The following is a 16,581-nucleotide window of genomic DNA, read 5'->3' on the forward strand; positions in this document are numbered from 1 at the left end:
CTCTGATGTGTGCGCTTGATGTGTGTGTGTGTGTTTTTCTGTTTGAATCAGAGCAGAAGTCGATTTTACAGATGAAGGTAATTATGATGTCACCTAAACTTTGTGTTCAATAACCCCCCCCCCATCCTTAAAAAAACCAACCCCTCCCACCCAAACGTACAATAGATTTGTGTGTCTTGTGTTGATCTGATCGTAAATCTAGAATCCAATCCCGATCTTGTCCATCTGTGTAGTTTCTCACACACACACACGCTTGTGCAGCCAAAACACACACACACACACACACACACACACGTACACAACAGTCTGTTTACTTGGATGTCCTTCACCTGGCTTAGCTACCATTTAAATCTAGACTTGGAGATAATTGGATCACCAGACTGGAGACATGGTCTCATCGTTTTTTGCTGAAGCATCCCTTTGTGTGTGTTATTTCCCAGACTTTAGCCTCCTCCTTTTTGTCTGTGTTTGTCTTTCCGTGTCTTTGCTGCCCGTAGCAAGGACCTCCTAGAGCAACTAAGGCAGACTGACTGTTGTGTCGTGTTTATAGAATCTCTTTGCCTTTATTGCTTTAGTATGGAAGGAAGAGCTGTTGCCAGGGCAACTGTAGCTTTGACTGGTATCGGGGTGGCCATGGGAGTTGATGCTACATTTCTAGACCGATGCCGCTAATTAAATGTAATAACTGAAAAAGTGACATGTCTGTTTATTTAAACCAGCGTGGTTCAATACTAATCTCCTCCCCCTTCTTCTTCACCTCCCTTCTTTTTGTTTCTACAGTAAATGACTTCACCGTGATCCGTAAAAAGTTCAAGTGCCCCTATTGCAGTTTCTCTGCTATGCACCAGTGCATCCTGAAGCGGCACATGCGCTCCCACACCGGTGAGAGGCCCTACCCCTGTGAAATATGTGGCAAAAAGTTCACCAGAAGGGAGCACATGAAGAGGCACACGCTGGTGAGTGCTGCTGTTGTTCAGTATCACCAGTAGGGAGCAGCAAATTACCCCTGAAACTGAAATGACCACTTAGAAATGACTTGTTTCCATCCAACAGGTCCACAGCAAAGACAAGAAATACGTGTGTAAAGTGTGCAGCCGGGTGTTCATGTCGGCAGCCAGCGTCGGAATCAAACACGGGTCCCGTCGTCACGGCGTCTGCGCCGACTGCTCGGGGCGGGGCATGGCGGCGCTTCTGGACCACAACGGGGAAGCAGGGGGAGACATCTCCCCGGAGGAGGAGCTGTATCCCGGAGACCGCTTCCATGACGATCAGGCGGAGTGCGACGGCGACGGAGAGGGCGAGGAGGAGATGATGGCGGAAGCGGACGGGGAGATGATGGGGGAAGGGGAGGAGGAGGCGGGGAAGTGGAAGAACTCGAGGATGACTACTGAGGCGCACGCAGCGCTGGACAACGAGAAGGAGGAGAGCGACTCCTCGGCGCAGGAGGGCGAGCAGCAGAACGGGAGCGAACGGGACTTCGCCTGGATCTCCTAGAATCAGTCGGGCCGATCAAGTCGACCTCTCCTTGAAGATCTTTGGCGATCTCTCTCTCCGGCGGGAAACCTCTGCTCTCTTTACCCATTGGTCCGCCTGTTGGGCAGGCCTTCCTTTGAATGGAAATGCTATGCGGGGCGAAGCGTGACAATGATCCACAACCATTATGAGTAAACACACTCAAAACGCACACACACACACACTCACACACTCACACACATACACTCTTCTCAACTATTCTCAACCTTGACTGCCGTAGTAGAAGAGGAGCGGTCCAGAGACGGCTCGAGGCTTTTCCCTGCTTACCTCCTTTACTTCTGATGCAGTTGTCTTTACGTTTCTTTTTCCATGAGGGTTCAGGCCAGAGTCCAGAAGTTTCCTAATTTTTGTCACAACAGGAATCCACCAGAACGCTGCCGAGGACACGGCCCATGCTAGACTGCCCACCCCCTCTCTCTCTCTTTGTAACGTTTGCCATCACAATCACCGTGGAAACCAAGACAGCGAAGGGAGGGAAGAGCGTCTAGGTCCCATCTCAGCTGTTTAAGTGTCTCCAAGTGAAGGGAGAGTCTAAATCTATTGCAAAGACGGAGCGGGCAGCCCGATGGCACACCGTTGATGCAGAGTCCTACTGCCACAGACTTGCACTTTAACGACAACTGACTCGTATCAAAGCCCTGAACCCGTGGTTTACATTTTTTGATCTGATCTTTACTTACCTAAACAACTCGGTGACCGCACCTACCTTTAAGGATATACTTTATGTCCTCTTGACTGTTACTGCGACATAGAAATCACTGAATATTTGCGCAGATTTTGCTGTTTATATAGCCTTTGCCTTTCAGTGGGCTCCTTAGTCTCTTCTTCTGAGTTTACTACCACTTTCTATCAGCCCATTCCAACAAATACTGGAGGTTTGACTAATGTACATATAAGTTTTTTCGGGGGGGGGGGGATTTTAAAAGGGGCGTTAGAGACGGAGAGAGACGGAGAGAGATGCTTTCCTGTCGAATCAACACGAGCACACAGGAGACACTCGACCTATACTCTTCACTCTTTCTGCCTCTCTCTCGTCGTCTCCGGAGGTCGTGACGACAGGACCTGAGAGACACGTCTCTCACACCGAAGGAGAAGCCGCCTTTGTTTGGTATCAGTTTTATTTTTGGTTTTTTGTTTTGCTTCATTTTTCCGTTTGTGTCTCGGTTAGTCACGTAAATCCAGTTTTCTCAATACAAAAATATGCAGACTCTTTCCATGGTTTCTCTTTCTTTATCGGTGATGTTTTTTTTTGGATTTGTGAGGTTGAAAGAAGAGGATCAAAACTGTTTTGTTTTTTTTTAAATTCAGAGTTTGATATTTCGTAAAAATGGTGTAATATTGATTTGTTTTGGTTGATAGTTATTTATTGGAAATACTGTTTGTGGAATCCTGTTTTGTTTTTTTTTTGTCATTCTCACCTCTTTCTCTTTGTGTGTGTGTGTGTGTGTGTGTGTGTGTGTGTGTGTGTGTGTGTGTGTGTGTGTGTGTGTGTGTTGGGTAGGACAGGATGGGTTGTTTTGTATGCAAAAATGTTTGCGTGTCCAGTGTCCAAAAAAAGTCTATTGATTTCTTATAATAATTTGCGTGTTCTTGACCATTCAAGTGAGGCCGATGATGTCTGATTATGATGATTATCAGAACTTATATTACTGTTGTTGATGTTACTATTATTAATTATTATTAATTGCTGGAGGCTAAGCTTTATTGTGGTTTTTTTTTTTTGATATTTTATATCTTGTATAAGAAAAAGCTTTTATACTTTGCCTTGTTGTGGACAGCAAGCCATGGGGCTTTTATCAACCTTTTATTGTGCCAGTTTACGCTTTTTCTGTCGTATTTGCTTTTTTACAGAGGGGAATAACAACTTCACTGTCAAACTTCTCTGTTAGATATTGATTGAAACATATATTGAGCACACGCTTTTTGCATCACTAATGTACACTAATTGATGAATATCGAACCAAAAACAATCTCGTACCTTGTATAAATGAAGTGCTTTTGTTTCACAGTCCGTGTGTGCAGGTGCTTTTTTGGATTTATTATCGTTGTGGTTAACAGTTTTGTTGTTGGGTTGTTTTTAATTTTTATGAACCTGTCAACTATTTGTCACAGTTTGAAAAAAAAAAAAAAGTGCACATGTTATGGTATTATTGTGAATATGAAGGGCTGTGTGAAAGGACCGGCTAAGATTTAGGAGACTGTGTCTTAAAAATCAATCTGATTTTTCTAATTTTTTTTTGGTTTTTTCTAGCTTCTACTGTCTCACGCCTTGCATGACACACAATCAAGAAGGAATGCAGATATGCAGACAAAACGCTCATATTAGACAGTCGAGTGTTTGAGTCCACATGCTGTATTTCTACCTGCCGGTGTTTTTTTCTACTGGCTCGGCTATAGTTCATTTACATAAAGGGAAAGTGAGCACTGCAGAAGTTACTCTGGGAAACATTTAGTTGCCAGTGCAGGTTGCACACAACAGGCCTCTCTGCTCCCGGTGCCATGGATTCCTTTTTACCCCTCACCCCGAGAAACAAAAGGTGATGCTTTCTTTGTCTGGCAACGACTTTATTTGTATTATTTATTGCCTTTTTTGTTCGATCCATTCATCAAAATTATATTTGGGGGGTGGAAAAAAAAAGATAGTGGGGTTAGGATTTTTATGAATGTCTATGGTGGGAGTGGAAGGAGCCCACAATCGGTGACAAATCTGTCTTGTGGTGCTGTTTTGGTCACTAAGAGACATCTGGATGTATGTTTGACTCCCTGCGCTCTTCTCACGACCTGTACTGTATGTTTTTCTTCCTCATACCGGGTTGTACTTCAGGAAAACGTCTGCCATCAACCCCTCAATATGTGCCTCAATAACATTTCACCCGTGCGCTTGTGAGAGTGTTTGTGTCTGAGAGATGAGTACACGTCTGCGTCGATGGATAGAGATTACTAAAAATGTGACTGGTCAGATTAGAGTTGCAAAATTCTTTGGAGACAAATCATGATGGGGTGATTTCCTTCCCACCGTGTGTTGATGACCTTTCGTGCCCTGATTCTGTGGTCTTAATTGCATGCCTGTACTCATTTTGTCATACCAAAGCGACGTCTTCGGCATCTGCACACAATTGTCTCATTCCACATGATGCAAAACTGGAACTGTTTGCTCTATTGCAGATGAATATGGGTATTCTTTAACGTGTACAAATTGCAATCCTCATTTAGCCTGTATAGCTTGATTCACACGTGCAAATCATGAAGCCATAGATATGCGTATATCTATATTATACTATATTTCAAGGTTGGCGCTTTTTACTTTGGATTTTGTTCTTCTACTAAGAGTGATGTGTGTATACCTTCATATATATGAATTTATATTATTCTATATTATTTATTTTCTCTCAAGTTTCAGACGGTCTTTAGTTTGTCAAAGGTCGCACTTGACACTTGAGGTTTGTTAATTTTAATTGGGAATATTGTTCAATATGATACTGACTTTATATTGATATTTATCATAAACCTGTGTTTGTAACAAAATGTGTTAAATAATCAAAAAAAACAAAACAAAACCCTGTCCTGTTTTTACACCTGTTTTGATTTTGGGCAGATTTAAGTGCTCTTGTGCAAGCATTTTTTTATTTTTATTTTTTGGTTGACAGTACTGATCAGAAAACATTTTTACAGCCAACCATGAGCCTCCTGTTTTGATGTTGGGGCCGGCCCGTCGGCCACGCGAGCCTCATTCTAACTTCATGTTTAGTGGAAGAATTAGCTTGACTATTATTTGCAAAAACCAATCAATCTCAATAAATTTTGAAACTGCTGCTGTAAAGAAGTGATCGACGTGTGTGCTGTGCCATTTGTCATGAAAACCTCACTGTCCACAAGGGGGCAGACAATCCAAAGAAATTTGTCTACTTATTTTGTCACTTCCCCCTTCAGATGTTTCATTGTAAAAATCTCTTACAGGGGTGTCAGACTCATGTAAATTACAAATGTAACTTAATGTAAAAAAAAAAAAAAGTAGCTAATCTTTGATGTTAAATAACTCTGAATTTATTACTTATTCAAGTTACAAACATTTTAGTTGTAACTTAAATCCTCATAATTTTTCAGGTTATTAAACCCACAGAGCTCAATCGATCAAGTGTCAAACTATTCAAGTAAATAAAGAAAAATAGCAAACACAAGTTAAGACATTAACTTTGTTTTTTCTCAAAGTTAAAATAGACTTAATTTTTTTTTTTTTAAACCTATTTATTTTTAGACCTTTTATGCTCTCGCGGGCCCCATAAAACGATGTTGCGGGCCACATTTGGCCCCCGGGCCTTGAGTTTGACACATGATCTATTATATCCATTTATCCACTGAGATCCGACACACGAAAGATAAAGAATCTGACGTCTTCCATTCAGGTTTATTTTCTTTCCATCACATTACATGACATAGATCACATTATCAGCATCAGACATGGTCATCCATCTTTTCAAGCACTAATCATAGGCGTGACATTCACACAAATACTCCTTGAGTGCACCACTCCCCAGAAAGTGCTTCTTCCATGTGCGTGGCACCGCTGATCAGGAACCGGGGGTCCAAGCTCACGCACCGGAGAAATCTTACCCTTCGGTGAAGACCCAACGCTGATGTCAAGTTTCCTTCAAAACTCAGAGAAAGCAAAAAATTTTAACTTTTGAAGGAAAACTAACTCCATCAGCGTTGGGCTATCCGTCACCGACAAGGGAATATCTGACGTATAAAACCCTTCAGTGTTGTGTCTCCTCACAAAATGAACAGGAAAAAAGAGCAATGGTAGACATGCAAAACAACCACAAATTCAACCAGACACTCATTTAAAAAAAAAAAAGAAGTCAGTTTTCACACCAGCCAGAATAAAGGCTCAGTAAAAACACAACAACAACCAAAAAAAAAGGTCATCAAATGCAAAAAAGAGTAAAAGCTTGGACGTACAATGAGCACAGTAGAAGAGGCTAAAGACTGAGTGGAGCTGCCTTGCAATGCATTACATTTGATTTGTAAGATCTATTGGCTTTACTGCTGCTAGTTTATACAAAAATGAAAACTGACATTGAGGGAACTAGTGGGGGGGAGGGGGGCTTTTGATGCACATTTCAAGGGTTTAGTTTAGCTTAATATACTGGGTATAGGCATTGGTGGGACCACAGTAAAGCTGGATAGCACAGAAACAGGAAATGAAAAAAAGGACGGTTTGATCAGAGAAGAATCACTGTCGGAAAAAAAAAAAATCGACTCACAAGCGAGAGGAAGACGCTAAAAAAGCATGTCGTCTGTTGGAATGTGAAGGCAAGGATGAATATTCCCACAATGCTAAAACTGTCATTTTGACGAAAAGGTCAAAGCTTCTCCTGTCTAACGAAAAAAAAACAAAAAACAACTGAACAATACAACCACAAACAACAACTATGATAACTGAGCATATTCAGAAACATCGGTGTTTGGCAGGGAAAAAAAAAAAAAAACACAGATCAGGGTTCGGGTGTCACCAGATGTCACCCAAAAAGTTAGTTCTTGTTCCTTTATAAAGCATCTCATTGCACAAAGTATGATAGTAAAGCAATACTGCATGGTTGTGTTACTTGATATGATTTAGCAATGTGGCGACGGCTGGATGTGGATTTGGATCTCAAAGAGAAGGGAGAAACTACAGGCAGTAAAAAACCAGCCAGCAAATATAACAAAGACTTGTATATGTTTTACATTCAACACGTTGTGTATTTTCTCCCCTTTGCCTGTAAGCTACAATATACATTGAATTTTTTTACGTGTAATGTTCACTATAGCTTCTCAATCGACTTTAAACAAAACAAAAAAAAGAAACAAAATATATTGTAAAAAAAAAAAAAAAGTTACTTTTTACATAACAAGATACAACAACAAATAAAACAACAATATATGAAAGAAAGAAAAATCCTAATGGTTTAGGTTGCATAAAAGAAAGCCCTGAAATGCCAAATCCCATCTATCCTCATTGGATTCCCTCTGCAGGTCATTTTCAACCTCCAACTCTACTGGTGAAAATTAATCCTGTTGATCTCAATTTGTAAAAAAAAAAAAAAAACAATTAAAAAAAAATTTCACCAATGATTTTCTTTCTGGCCATGATGAGAAGCTACTCCCAACCAAACTGCTGCTGATCCGACAGGGGCCACGATCGTCATGGGACAGTTTAGTACAACACACACACACACACACACACACACACAAAGAGATGGATTTAAGGGCTTGATGTCCCTCCTGAAGCATCGGCCTTCTGTCTATCTATCCCTGTAGAACAATCTACGGTCATGATCTTAATTCAAAATACGCAGCAACCTTTTCTTTTTATTTACAAAAAGGAAGCACAAAGAGCTCTGTGGAAAAAGTGTGTGTGGAGAAAAAAAACACTCCAGGGGTTAGAAAAGGATCCGGATGAGGTGGAGCCACTGATCAGAACAATGTTTTGACGTTGCTGAAACTGGACTAGCGCTGCTTTGGGTTGTTGGCACTCCTCCTAACAAAAGCTGAACTGACATCCTGAGTACCTCACTGTACTTCCCAGTACCACATTTTAAAACATCCAGCACAACTTTTTACTACAATAAATCTGTTGTGAAGATTAGAAGGGAGGAGTGTGGGGCACACACACATACACACACACAACAGAGGCACAGATACCCTATCCCTGATACCCCATTCAATCCATCCATCAGGCTGTAACAACCTCCTCCCCCTCTTGAAAAAACAAAAAAAATATCACTTCAAAATTTGCTTATAGAAATCATCCATGTATAAAAACACGTCTTTGTGTAATGCAATGTAGTGCAATTGTATTTGTCGCTATAGGTTTTTTCGTGTTAATGTTCTTTTCATTGGCACTTGATGAAGCCTGACCGCAGGCCGCTCACGGAGCGAAGCCCAGCCGATCACGGACGTTTGGTTTTCTGAAACAAAAGGGCAGTTTGTGACCAGAACTCATTGATTAATTATTAACTGCTTTTACACACGTGATTAAAGTTGTGCTTATTGTGGTTTTTTTCCCCTCCCCACCATATAACAGTCAAGCATCTGCTTCCCAGCTCTCTTGGAGAAGTGATGACTGGGCACCGGCAGGCTGGTATCAGCCGGCAGCAGGCAGCCAGAGTGACCCTGTGACAACAGGCCAACAGCACCGGTGTTTCTATGGCACAGAGATCTGAAGGGGGGGCTGTAGCTCAGTGAAGGAGTCTGCTGGAACGCCTGACAGCCTGTTCATACAGGGTAGGAAAGGCACTGTGTGTGTGTGTGTCTGTGTGTGTGTGTGTGTTTTGTCTACATGCTGCTATGATGTCAAGAGAACTGAGGACAAACAGCAGCAGCTACATTCAGAAAGCTGTTCACAAAAAATTCATGACTCCCCCTTGTGTGGGCATGTTTTTAGGGTGGAGCATGAAATTTATTTCTTTATTAAATTTATTTTAATTTGATTTAATTTCAGATTTATTTTGGTTAATGGAGGAGAAAATGATGAATATACACGATAAACAAAAGGAAGTTTGGGGGATTATGTGGATATTAGATTTGGTTAGTTAAAGTAGATCTGCTGATGTGCAGATTTCTCATGGTTTCACTAAGTTGTCAATCGTCATAGAAACGGCCACACGTGACGTTCACCCTTCAGGTGAAGCGTCTGTCGTCACTGCAGTAGATCAGCCCCTGAAAATATTTCGTTTTTAATTGTTGCTCGTTTTTCAGGCTGCAGGTGTCTGGTCACAATTTTTCATTGTAATTATTGGACAATGAATAGAAATAGTGAACAAAATGAACTTGAAAATTTAAAAAAAAAAAAAGAAAAAGTGCTGTTTTTGCTGTTTTTATCGATATTATTGAAAATATTTTGTCGTTTGAAAGTTAAATTTGTACGTAGGCTTGGGAAAGCAGGCCTGCCTGTTAGCATTACATGTCTATTAAAAATTTGAAACCACCGATTTGATCCGGACTTCATTACCCAATGACACACCAGAGTGAAATAGTCACGATCGATAAAGATCGATTAAAAAGAACCAACAACTACGTATGAAAAAGTGCTTGTTTTTTTTGTGTGAATTTAGGTCAATGCTGGTAAATAATGGTAAAGATTAAAAAGAATAAAACTAAAATGAATCCAAATGTCTGACCTAGTAGTGATTGTTGGGTTCATGGTTTAGTTTTTGATACCACTCAGATTGGAAATCGAAGATTCAAAAGGGCAGTTATCATTCACCGGGGCAAGAAAATCAACTGCCAAAGGAAAAAAAAGAAAAAAGAAAAAAAAAGAATCTTTAATAACGATCACAACCACGAAGCAAGAAATATCTGCTGATTGCACAGTGCCACTGCTCGTCGCTTCAGCGAGTCGCTGCTGAAAATAAACTCTATACAAAGAAATAGGTATCAACTTTCTCAGATACACGCTGTGGCTACAGTGATATTTTAAAAGATGACTTATTTCTTCAAGGTGCATATCTCTAGGGTACAAGAGTAGGAATTAAGCGCTGGAAAGGTATTTCATATATTTCTATTACAACTCTTTAAAAATATGTCGGAAAGCAAAAAAAAAGGGGGGGGTGGATAAGTTTTTGTACCACTCGGCGTGAAGTTTTTGTGCATCTTTGCAAAATTACAAGAAGCATAGCAGGCTAAGCTGATGTTGCTTAATGAGCAGGTGGTAGATACTAAATAATATGTACTTGAACATATGGTTGAAATCCAGTAAGGCTGCAGAAGACAGTGATGCTAGAGTCATGATTAAATGAACAGGCTTTTCTGCTTTTGGCAGGTATGAAGTCCCTTAAACAGTGACACTCGATAACAGATTTGCTACGGAAGTCTTACAGAGGAAATCTGGTGGTAACTCTTGAACTTCCAAAAAGGGTCATGTTCTACCCCCAAAAGGAGTAGATGACACCATGATCCTATAACGAACAAGAGAGAATACCAAAAATAAAAATTAAAAAAAGCTTATTTGTAGTCTTTAAACGGCGCCTTGAGTTGAGGCTGTCAAAAAAAAAGATAAATGAAAAAACAAAAAGATCAAATCAGAAGTTTTAGAATCTAATTTAAATGCTTCTTTTTTTTTTTTCCTCATTCATCAGAGTTCAGTCTTAGAAAAGGTCTAGAAAAAGGTCTCCAAACCTGCGTTAAAAGTTCTTTTCCTTGGTGATTTTTTTTTTTTTTTCCCAACAGTTTTATTTTTTCTTTGTAATTGGAAACAGGAAAGAGGGAAGGCCAGCAAGGAAAGCAGAGCAGCGTCTTCTGCCCCGTGAAGGAATCTCCCCGACTCCTCAGTGGTACAGTCCACTTAGCTGTTGCTCTGTGGCGAGGAAGAGCTCATCTCTGGTGGGGGGGGGGGGCAGGACTAGTCAGTGAATCTCTGACAAGCCTTTTTCCAGCGACAGGCTGTGCACCACATGTCTTTCTTCTCCATGCCGTACACCTTTCGGCACTTCTTCGCCTCCCCCCGGGGTTTCCTTGGTAACAGCAGATTTGACACCATAAGTACAAGTACACGCCAATGAATTCTGCTTAATGCAAACCGCTGGGGTAAACCAGTTAAACATTTCTAACTACCATCACACTGCGTACCTGGTTCCTGGTGTTGACTTCAATGCTGGCGTTATCAAAGCATGGTTCTTGTTAACAGTGCTGTGTGTGCTGGCCGTCGGCTGTCGCTTCTCTCCAATGCAAACTGTCCGGACATGAGTGACAGGCCCCTACAAAATAAAAGGACATCATGAGTGTATTTTCTGTGGATGTTATATTGACGTAGAGCAGATCTATAAAACACACTATATGACAAAGTAGAACACACAACCCTGATTTGACCTCTGTCAGAATAATGTGAAGTTAATGATGCTATACGGCCTCCTGTTATTCCTTCCTGCTCGTCACATAAACATTTACAGCCTTCATGCGCTGCACATTCAGGTTCTCACTGCCGTCTTTATGGCTCCAGCCAATAACAGGATCCCCACTTTTTTTTCTTTTTTGCAGAGCAATGTTCGGTATTTTCTCCCCTTTATAATTCACCTGTTCCTAATGCTACTCTGCCCAGGGGGTTTCTGCTGGAAGGGAAAACACAACCAAGAAGGAGGATCATTGAAAAGAGCCAGCATAAAAAGTGGGATGTGGGTATCTGGGTAGGAAAATGGGCCTCAGACTTTCTACTGAACAATAACTAACAAAATATTTACAGTGAATTGGTGGCAATTATTATGTAAAAATGTCAATTCAAGAGGTCCATGTGGTCAAATCAGGATCAAAAATAGAAAAATTTGAATTCTGAGTTTATTACTTTATCAGTGTGGAAGTGTCTGTGTGGATATTTTGGGATATTTTGGGATCCTTCCCAAAAAAAACAACATTTTGTGTTTTTCCAATTTAAAAAGAGTAGGAAATTACCATTATTGCAATACTTACTAAAAAAAAACAGATTCTAAATGATAAATCAGAAAATAAAAAAGACATTAAAATCTAACAACACTGAAATTCACTGGGGTCTTAAAACAACATTCATTTTGTTTTCTTACCTATACCTATAATGTAACATAGACAGGTCACCTATAGAGGTATAGAAACCTTCTAAATGAAAGGTTTGTTTTATCCCTGCAGCCCTCTGACATCACCTTCTGATTTATTCGCCTCTCGTTGCTGCTGCAGCACATGAAGGAAACACAAACACTTGTTCAGTCCGTGTGGCCGAGACTTTTCTAAAGACTTTATTAAAACGGAGCCTGCGAGGTTATTAGCTCAGAGGTGGCTTTAGCATCAGCAGTGGAATGAATCAGAGTTGTTTGTCATGTTCTCTGTTTTGGTTGCAGCTTTAAATGCTGCTGAATTTATTTATTTTTTTACTCCGGAAGGCAGGAAATTCTTTATTACCTTTAATCAACAGGAGCCACAAAAGTAGTTATCCTGTATGTGTTTAATCTACAACTGGTAAATATCGCATCTTGTATACACTATCTTTCGTCTCCATGGCGACAGTGATGACCTGGTGGCTTCATCACTGATATCAGGAGACTTTTATTGGTTTGTAAATGTATAAACAGTTCTGTGCTTGTGGATTCCTGATGTGCCGTTAAGACAGAAAATGTTCCCAAATATCCCTCCAGTCCTCCGAGTGTCTCGGCTGTTACGGCTGCAGGGTTTCAAACAGATCCTTTACCTGTATTCCTGCAGTTTAATGACATTTTCCAACCACATTCTTTTATATAATTCTATTTAACTGCATAGATAATCAACAGCAATGAGACGTGTATCGTATAATGTTTATTATTCATGCTCCTTTGGTTTCACACCTTCTTATCCTGGTCATTTATGAACCCCTTTTTTAATAGCATCTTTGGATGAACTGTGTTAAAAAGAGCGCTTAGAGAGGATAATATACCAAGATGAGATGAGAAAAACCAGATGGCAGAAAGCTACATAAAACAAATGGAAAGAGAATGAGGGAGAGGAGTTTAGATTAAGTTTAAAAAGGCGTGAAGGAAAGCCTAACTCACCGGTATGCCTTTGAAAATGACAGGAGGAGTCTGCCACGACACACTGATGACATTCTCAGTCCCCATTTCAGGCCCAGTTCCATTACCACTGCCCAACCCAGCCAGCTCAGGACCCACTGGGACACTCACTGGAGCAGTGGCCTGGAATATGGACAAGCACCCCCGTGAAAGTCAAGAGACATGACAGAAAGGAGAACGGGACAGGAAGAGGAAGTCCCCTAAACAGCACAGTCACGTTTAACACGGGGTTTAACACGGGGCAGATGGGTAAAAGATGGAGGAGTGTCATAACAGGAGAGGTTAAAAAGCACAAACTGTATGTTTTACATGAATACAAAATGTAAGAAGAGTGTGAAGTAACGCTATGTCTGAGTGCATAAAGATTAACAGTGAATTAAATAGAATAGATGAGTTCAGTACAATAAAGCTTTGAATCAACACAATGAGGTCTATTTATGTGTATTTTGTGTTTTCAGATACATGAAAGTTATTGCCTTGAACGTGTTCAAATGTTCAAGTCACATTTACTTGCAGCTTAAATAATTTAATTGCCCCCCCCCTTGCCCCCCAACTGAAGAATGCACATGAATTTGTAGAGTTAACAGAAGAAAGAGGAGGAGAAGGATGAGAGGAAGACGGGGATGAACACCCAAAGTTGCTCCAAAGCAAAAAAAGACTGAGATTCAACAACTTAAAAAAAAAAAATTCAGATTTCCTTCATCGTGTGACTTAAATATAAATAATGATGAAGGATTTCAAATCGAACCTGTGAACTTTTCTTTTTCCACACTGATAAAACCAGGTACATATGATAGAAAATGGAAAAATCTGCCTGAGAAACCAAGTGGAAAATGTTTTGTTTGATTTTGCATTGTGATTGTAAGTGTGTGTAACCAACAGTCTGTCTCGCAGCGTGTGTGTGTGTGTGTGTGTGTGTGTGTGTGTGTGTGTGTGTGTGTGTGTGTGTGTGTGTGTGTGTACGTGTGTGTGTGTGTGTGTGTGTGTGGTTTACCTGATAGGCGTGGTCAGTGTGGATGTGGCAGAGCGTGGAAGGAGCCGATTGGCTGAGCAGGGTCGGGGCGTGACTCTGTGACCCGTTCACGTTGATGTGTTCGGAGTGCGGGACGTCGGCGAGCGACGGCGGGAACACGGGCGGCGGGCAGGTGGTGGTGGGGGAGGTGGGCGTGAGGCTGGACAGGCCCTCCGTTAGGCTGTCCATGTTCACCTCAATCTCTGAGTAGTAGAAGTCTTCCTCTCCATCGCTGTAGTCCGAGTCGCTGTTTCGGCTGCAGGACAGGAAAAGCAAATACATTAGCGACCATTAAAAAAGATTTTTGGATCTATAAAACCAATTCCAAAAAAGTTATGACATTAAGTAAAATAATAACAGGATGCAATGCTCCAAATCCAGTTTTTATGCAACTGAAGACAGGAAAAATCCAAAATTTTTGTTGTTGAAACCTTAACAAAGCAATTTTTATGGCTGCATGGATTTTTCATTTCCATTTTTTTTTATTTTATGTTGACTTTTCTTAATGCTGACTTCTTTAAGTTTAACTTCTAACTCTGCCAGTCTTTGATTGTGAATTCTAAATGCTAAGTAGATTTATGTTATAGTTGCATCGCCACCTATTTTAATACATAACTTCCATATTGTTTTTAATTTAACAGAAAATATTTACCAGCAAGGACACATGTTGATGCAGGTAAAGATATAACTTTGTTTAAAAGTTATGTTTGTGCCAAAAGATGTAACTTTTGAGCACAAAGTTATATATTTGTGCTAAAACATAACAAATCCTCTAATTTCCTAATCCAAGAGTATCTATGATGGACTCCGGGATTAATAAAGTATCTATCTATCTATCTATCTATCTATCTATCTATCTATCTATCTATCTATCTATCTATCTACAAAATAAGAGACAGGATAACAGATGTGATGCTTGATGTTACCACAGCACCACTGCAGACACGAACACGTTGAACAAACTACAGGAAGTAGTTTCTCCAGCCACCACCAGAGGGCAGTAAAAGACACTCACACTCAAACCAAACTGGTGAGAAAAGGACATGTAGGTCACATGACTTACTGATGCTCATTTCCTCAGACTACTGCCTTCAAATGAATGCATGAGGTGTTTGGTTTGATCATCTGTTGCTATAGCTTCAGTTAGAAACTGTGTGACTAAACAGAACACAAATAAAACGCTTCTTCATCTCGAACAACGTCTGTCTGAATCAGGGGGGTCAAACTCATCTTCACCCAGGGCCACATCAGCATCACGGCTGTCGTCCAAGGGCCGGATGTAACTAATAAATGTAACTAAATGTAAGTCAATGTAATGTAACAATGTTAAATAACTCTTATTGGAGTTACAAACATTACAGTTACACAGAAAAAATGTTTTTTTGTTTCTCTGTTCTAACATAAATCCTTTTAATTTGTCGGGTTATTAAACCCACAGAACTCCATCAATCAAGGATCAAACTATCAATGAATAAAGAAAAATATTCGTCGTGGGTTAAATCTACGGGTCAGAACCAAGAAGAAGGTTCAAACATTTTCAAATCAAGCAGAAGTTGGTCCAGTTAAACAGTGCAGGCAGTAAAAAGGTTTTGTGTGACGCGTGAATTGTTCTTGAGGTCGTCCTCGTCCTCTCATCACAGCAGCACGGCGGCGCAGCGGTAACGCTGTCGCCTCACAGCCAGGAGGTCAGGGGTTCAAACCCCACTGAGGGCCTCACTGTGAGGAGTTTGCATGTTCTCCACGTGTCTGGTGGTTCCAAAAACATGCGCATAGCTGAGTAAAAAGGGGTCAAAGGTGTGAAGGAGGGTGTGAGGACACACCTGGGGGGGGGGTCATTGTAGTGGGGAATTGGTTCTAAACCAGGTTACAGAAACATTTTGGTCGTTTCCTCCACCCGTGAACCCCATGAATACAAGTTCCAAACCAAATCACTGCAGCTGAAGGTTTAGCTCAGAGAGATGAGAGGAGGAACTCAGAGCTGAGGTTGTGGGTTCAAATCCTGCCCCTCCCATTATTTTTCTGGTTGTTTCCTGAATGACGAAGACAAATACGCCTGGACAAAAGGTTTGAGCGTGAAGGAATCGGTAGCGTGGTGGGTTAGCCCGTAACCAAGAGCCCTCGGTGTCACATTCATGTCCCAACCCAGCGCTGCAGGTTCTGGATCAAACTGTGTCTCGCAGTAACGAGGCCCGGGGGGGGCCGTGTCCCCTCCGCGGTGTTGGAGCTATAGAAAGAGGGGGTTATGGAGCCCTGAACCAGAAACGGCTAACCTTTTGCTGCTGTCATGAGCATTAATTAATTATGTGGGTAAAGGTGGTGTTGCTGCCGCCAGGCGTCTAGCGTTCCGATGTCGTCAGGTTTGTAGGTAATAGTAGGATCAAGTTTTTGGGAAGAAGAACCTGTAATGTGATCAATAAACACTGATGAACCAGAAGCTGCTGATATTTTACTATCATGAACGTGAAGTAACGTCTACTAGTAAACTGAATG

At 41.0% G+C, this 16,581-nt stretch overlaps 2 protein-coding genes across 4 annotated transcripts in view; one reads left to right on the forward strand and one right to left on the reverse strand.

The window, feature by feature from the left end:
- The window catches only part of zbtb46 (zinc finger and BTB domain containing 46), a 64,218-nt gene extending 58,858 nt beyond the window's left edge, over positions 1-5,360 (forward strand). For both annotated transcript variants that reach the window (XM_068330015.1, XM_068330006.1), the window contains 2 exons: positions 781-956; positions 1,054-5,360. In XM_068330015.1, the coding sequence (XP_068186116.1) occupies positions 781-956; positions 1,054-1,494 (617 nt within the window). In that variant the 3' untranslated portion in view covers positions 1,495-5,360. The remainder of the gene's footprint in view (positions 1-780; positions 957-1,053) is intronic.
- Positions 5,361-5,919: 559 nt separating this feature from the next.
- slc2a4rg (SLC2A4 regulator) overlaps positions 5,920-16,581 on the reverse strand; it is a 37,959-nt gene continuing 27,297 nt past the window's right edge. Inside the window, exons 6-9 of one of the 2 annotated variants that reach the window (XM_068332211.1) lie at positions 14,074-14,347; positions 13,062-13,202; positions 11,143-11,270; positions 5,920-11,027 (exon numbers count right to left, since the gene is read on the reverse strand). In XM_068332211.1, coding sequence (XP_068188312.1) covers positions 10,916-11,027; positions 11,143-11,270; positions 13,062-13,202; positions 14,074-14,347 — 655 coding nt within the window. In that variant the 3' untranslated portion in view covers positions 5,920-10,915. The remainder of the gene's footprint in view (positions 11,028-11,142; positions 11,271-13,061; positions 13,203-14,073; positions 14,348-16,581) is intronic. The other variant, XM_068332212.1, reaches the window with a different exon arrangement.

Source organism: Antennarius striatus, chromosome 2, assembly GCF_040054535.1.
Source record: "Antennarius striatus isolate MH-2024 chromosome 2, ASM4005453v1, whole genome shotgun sequence".
Taxonomy (NCBI): Eukaryota; Metazoa; Chordata; class Actinopteri; order Lophiiformes; family Antennariidae; genus Antennarius; species Antennarius striatus.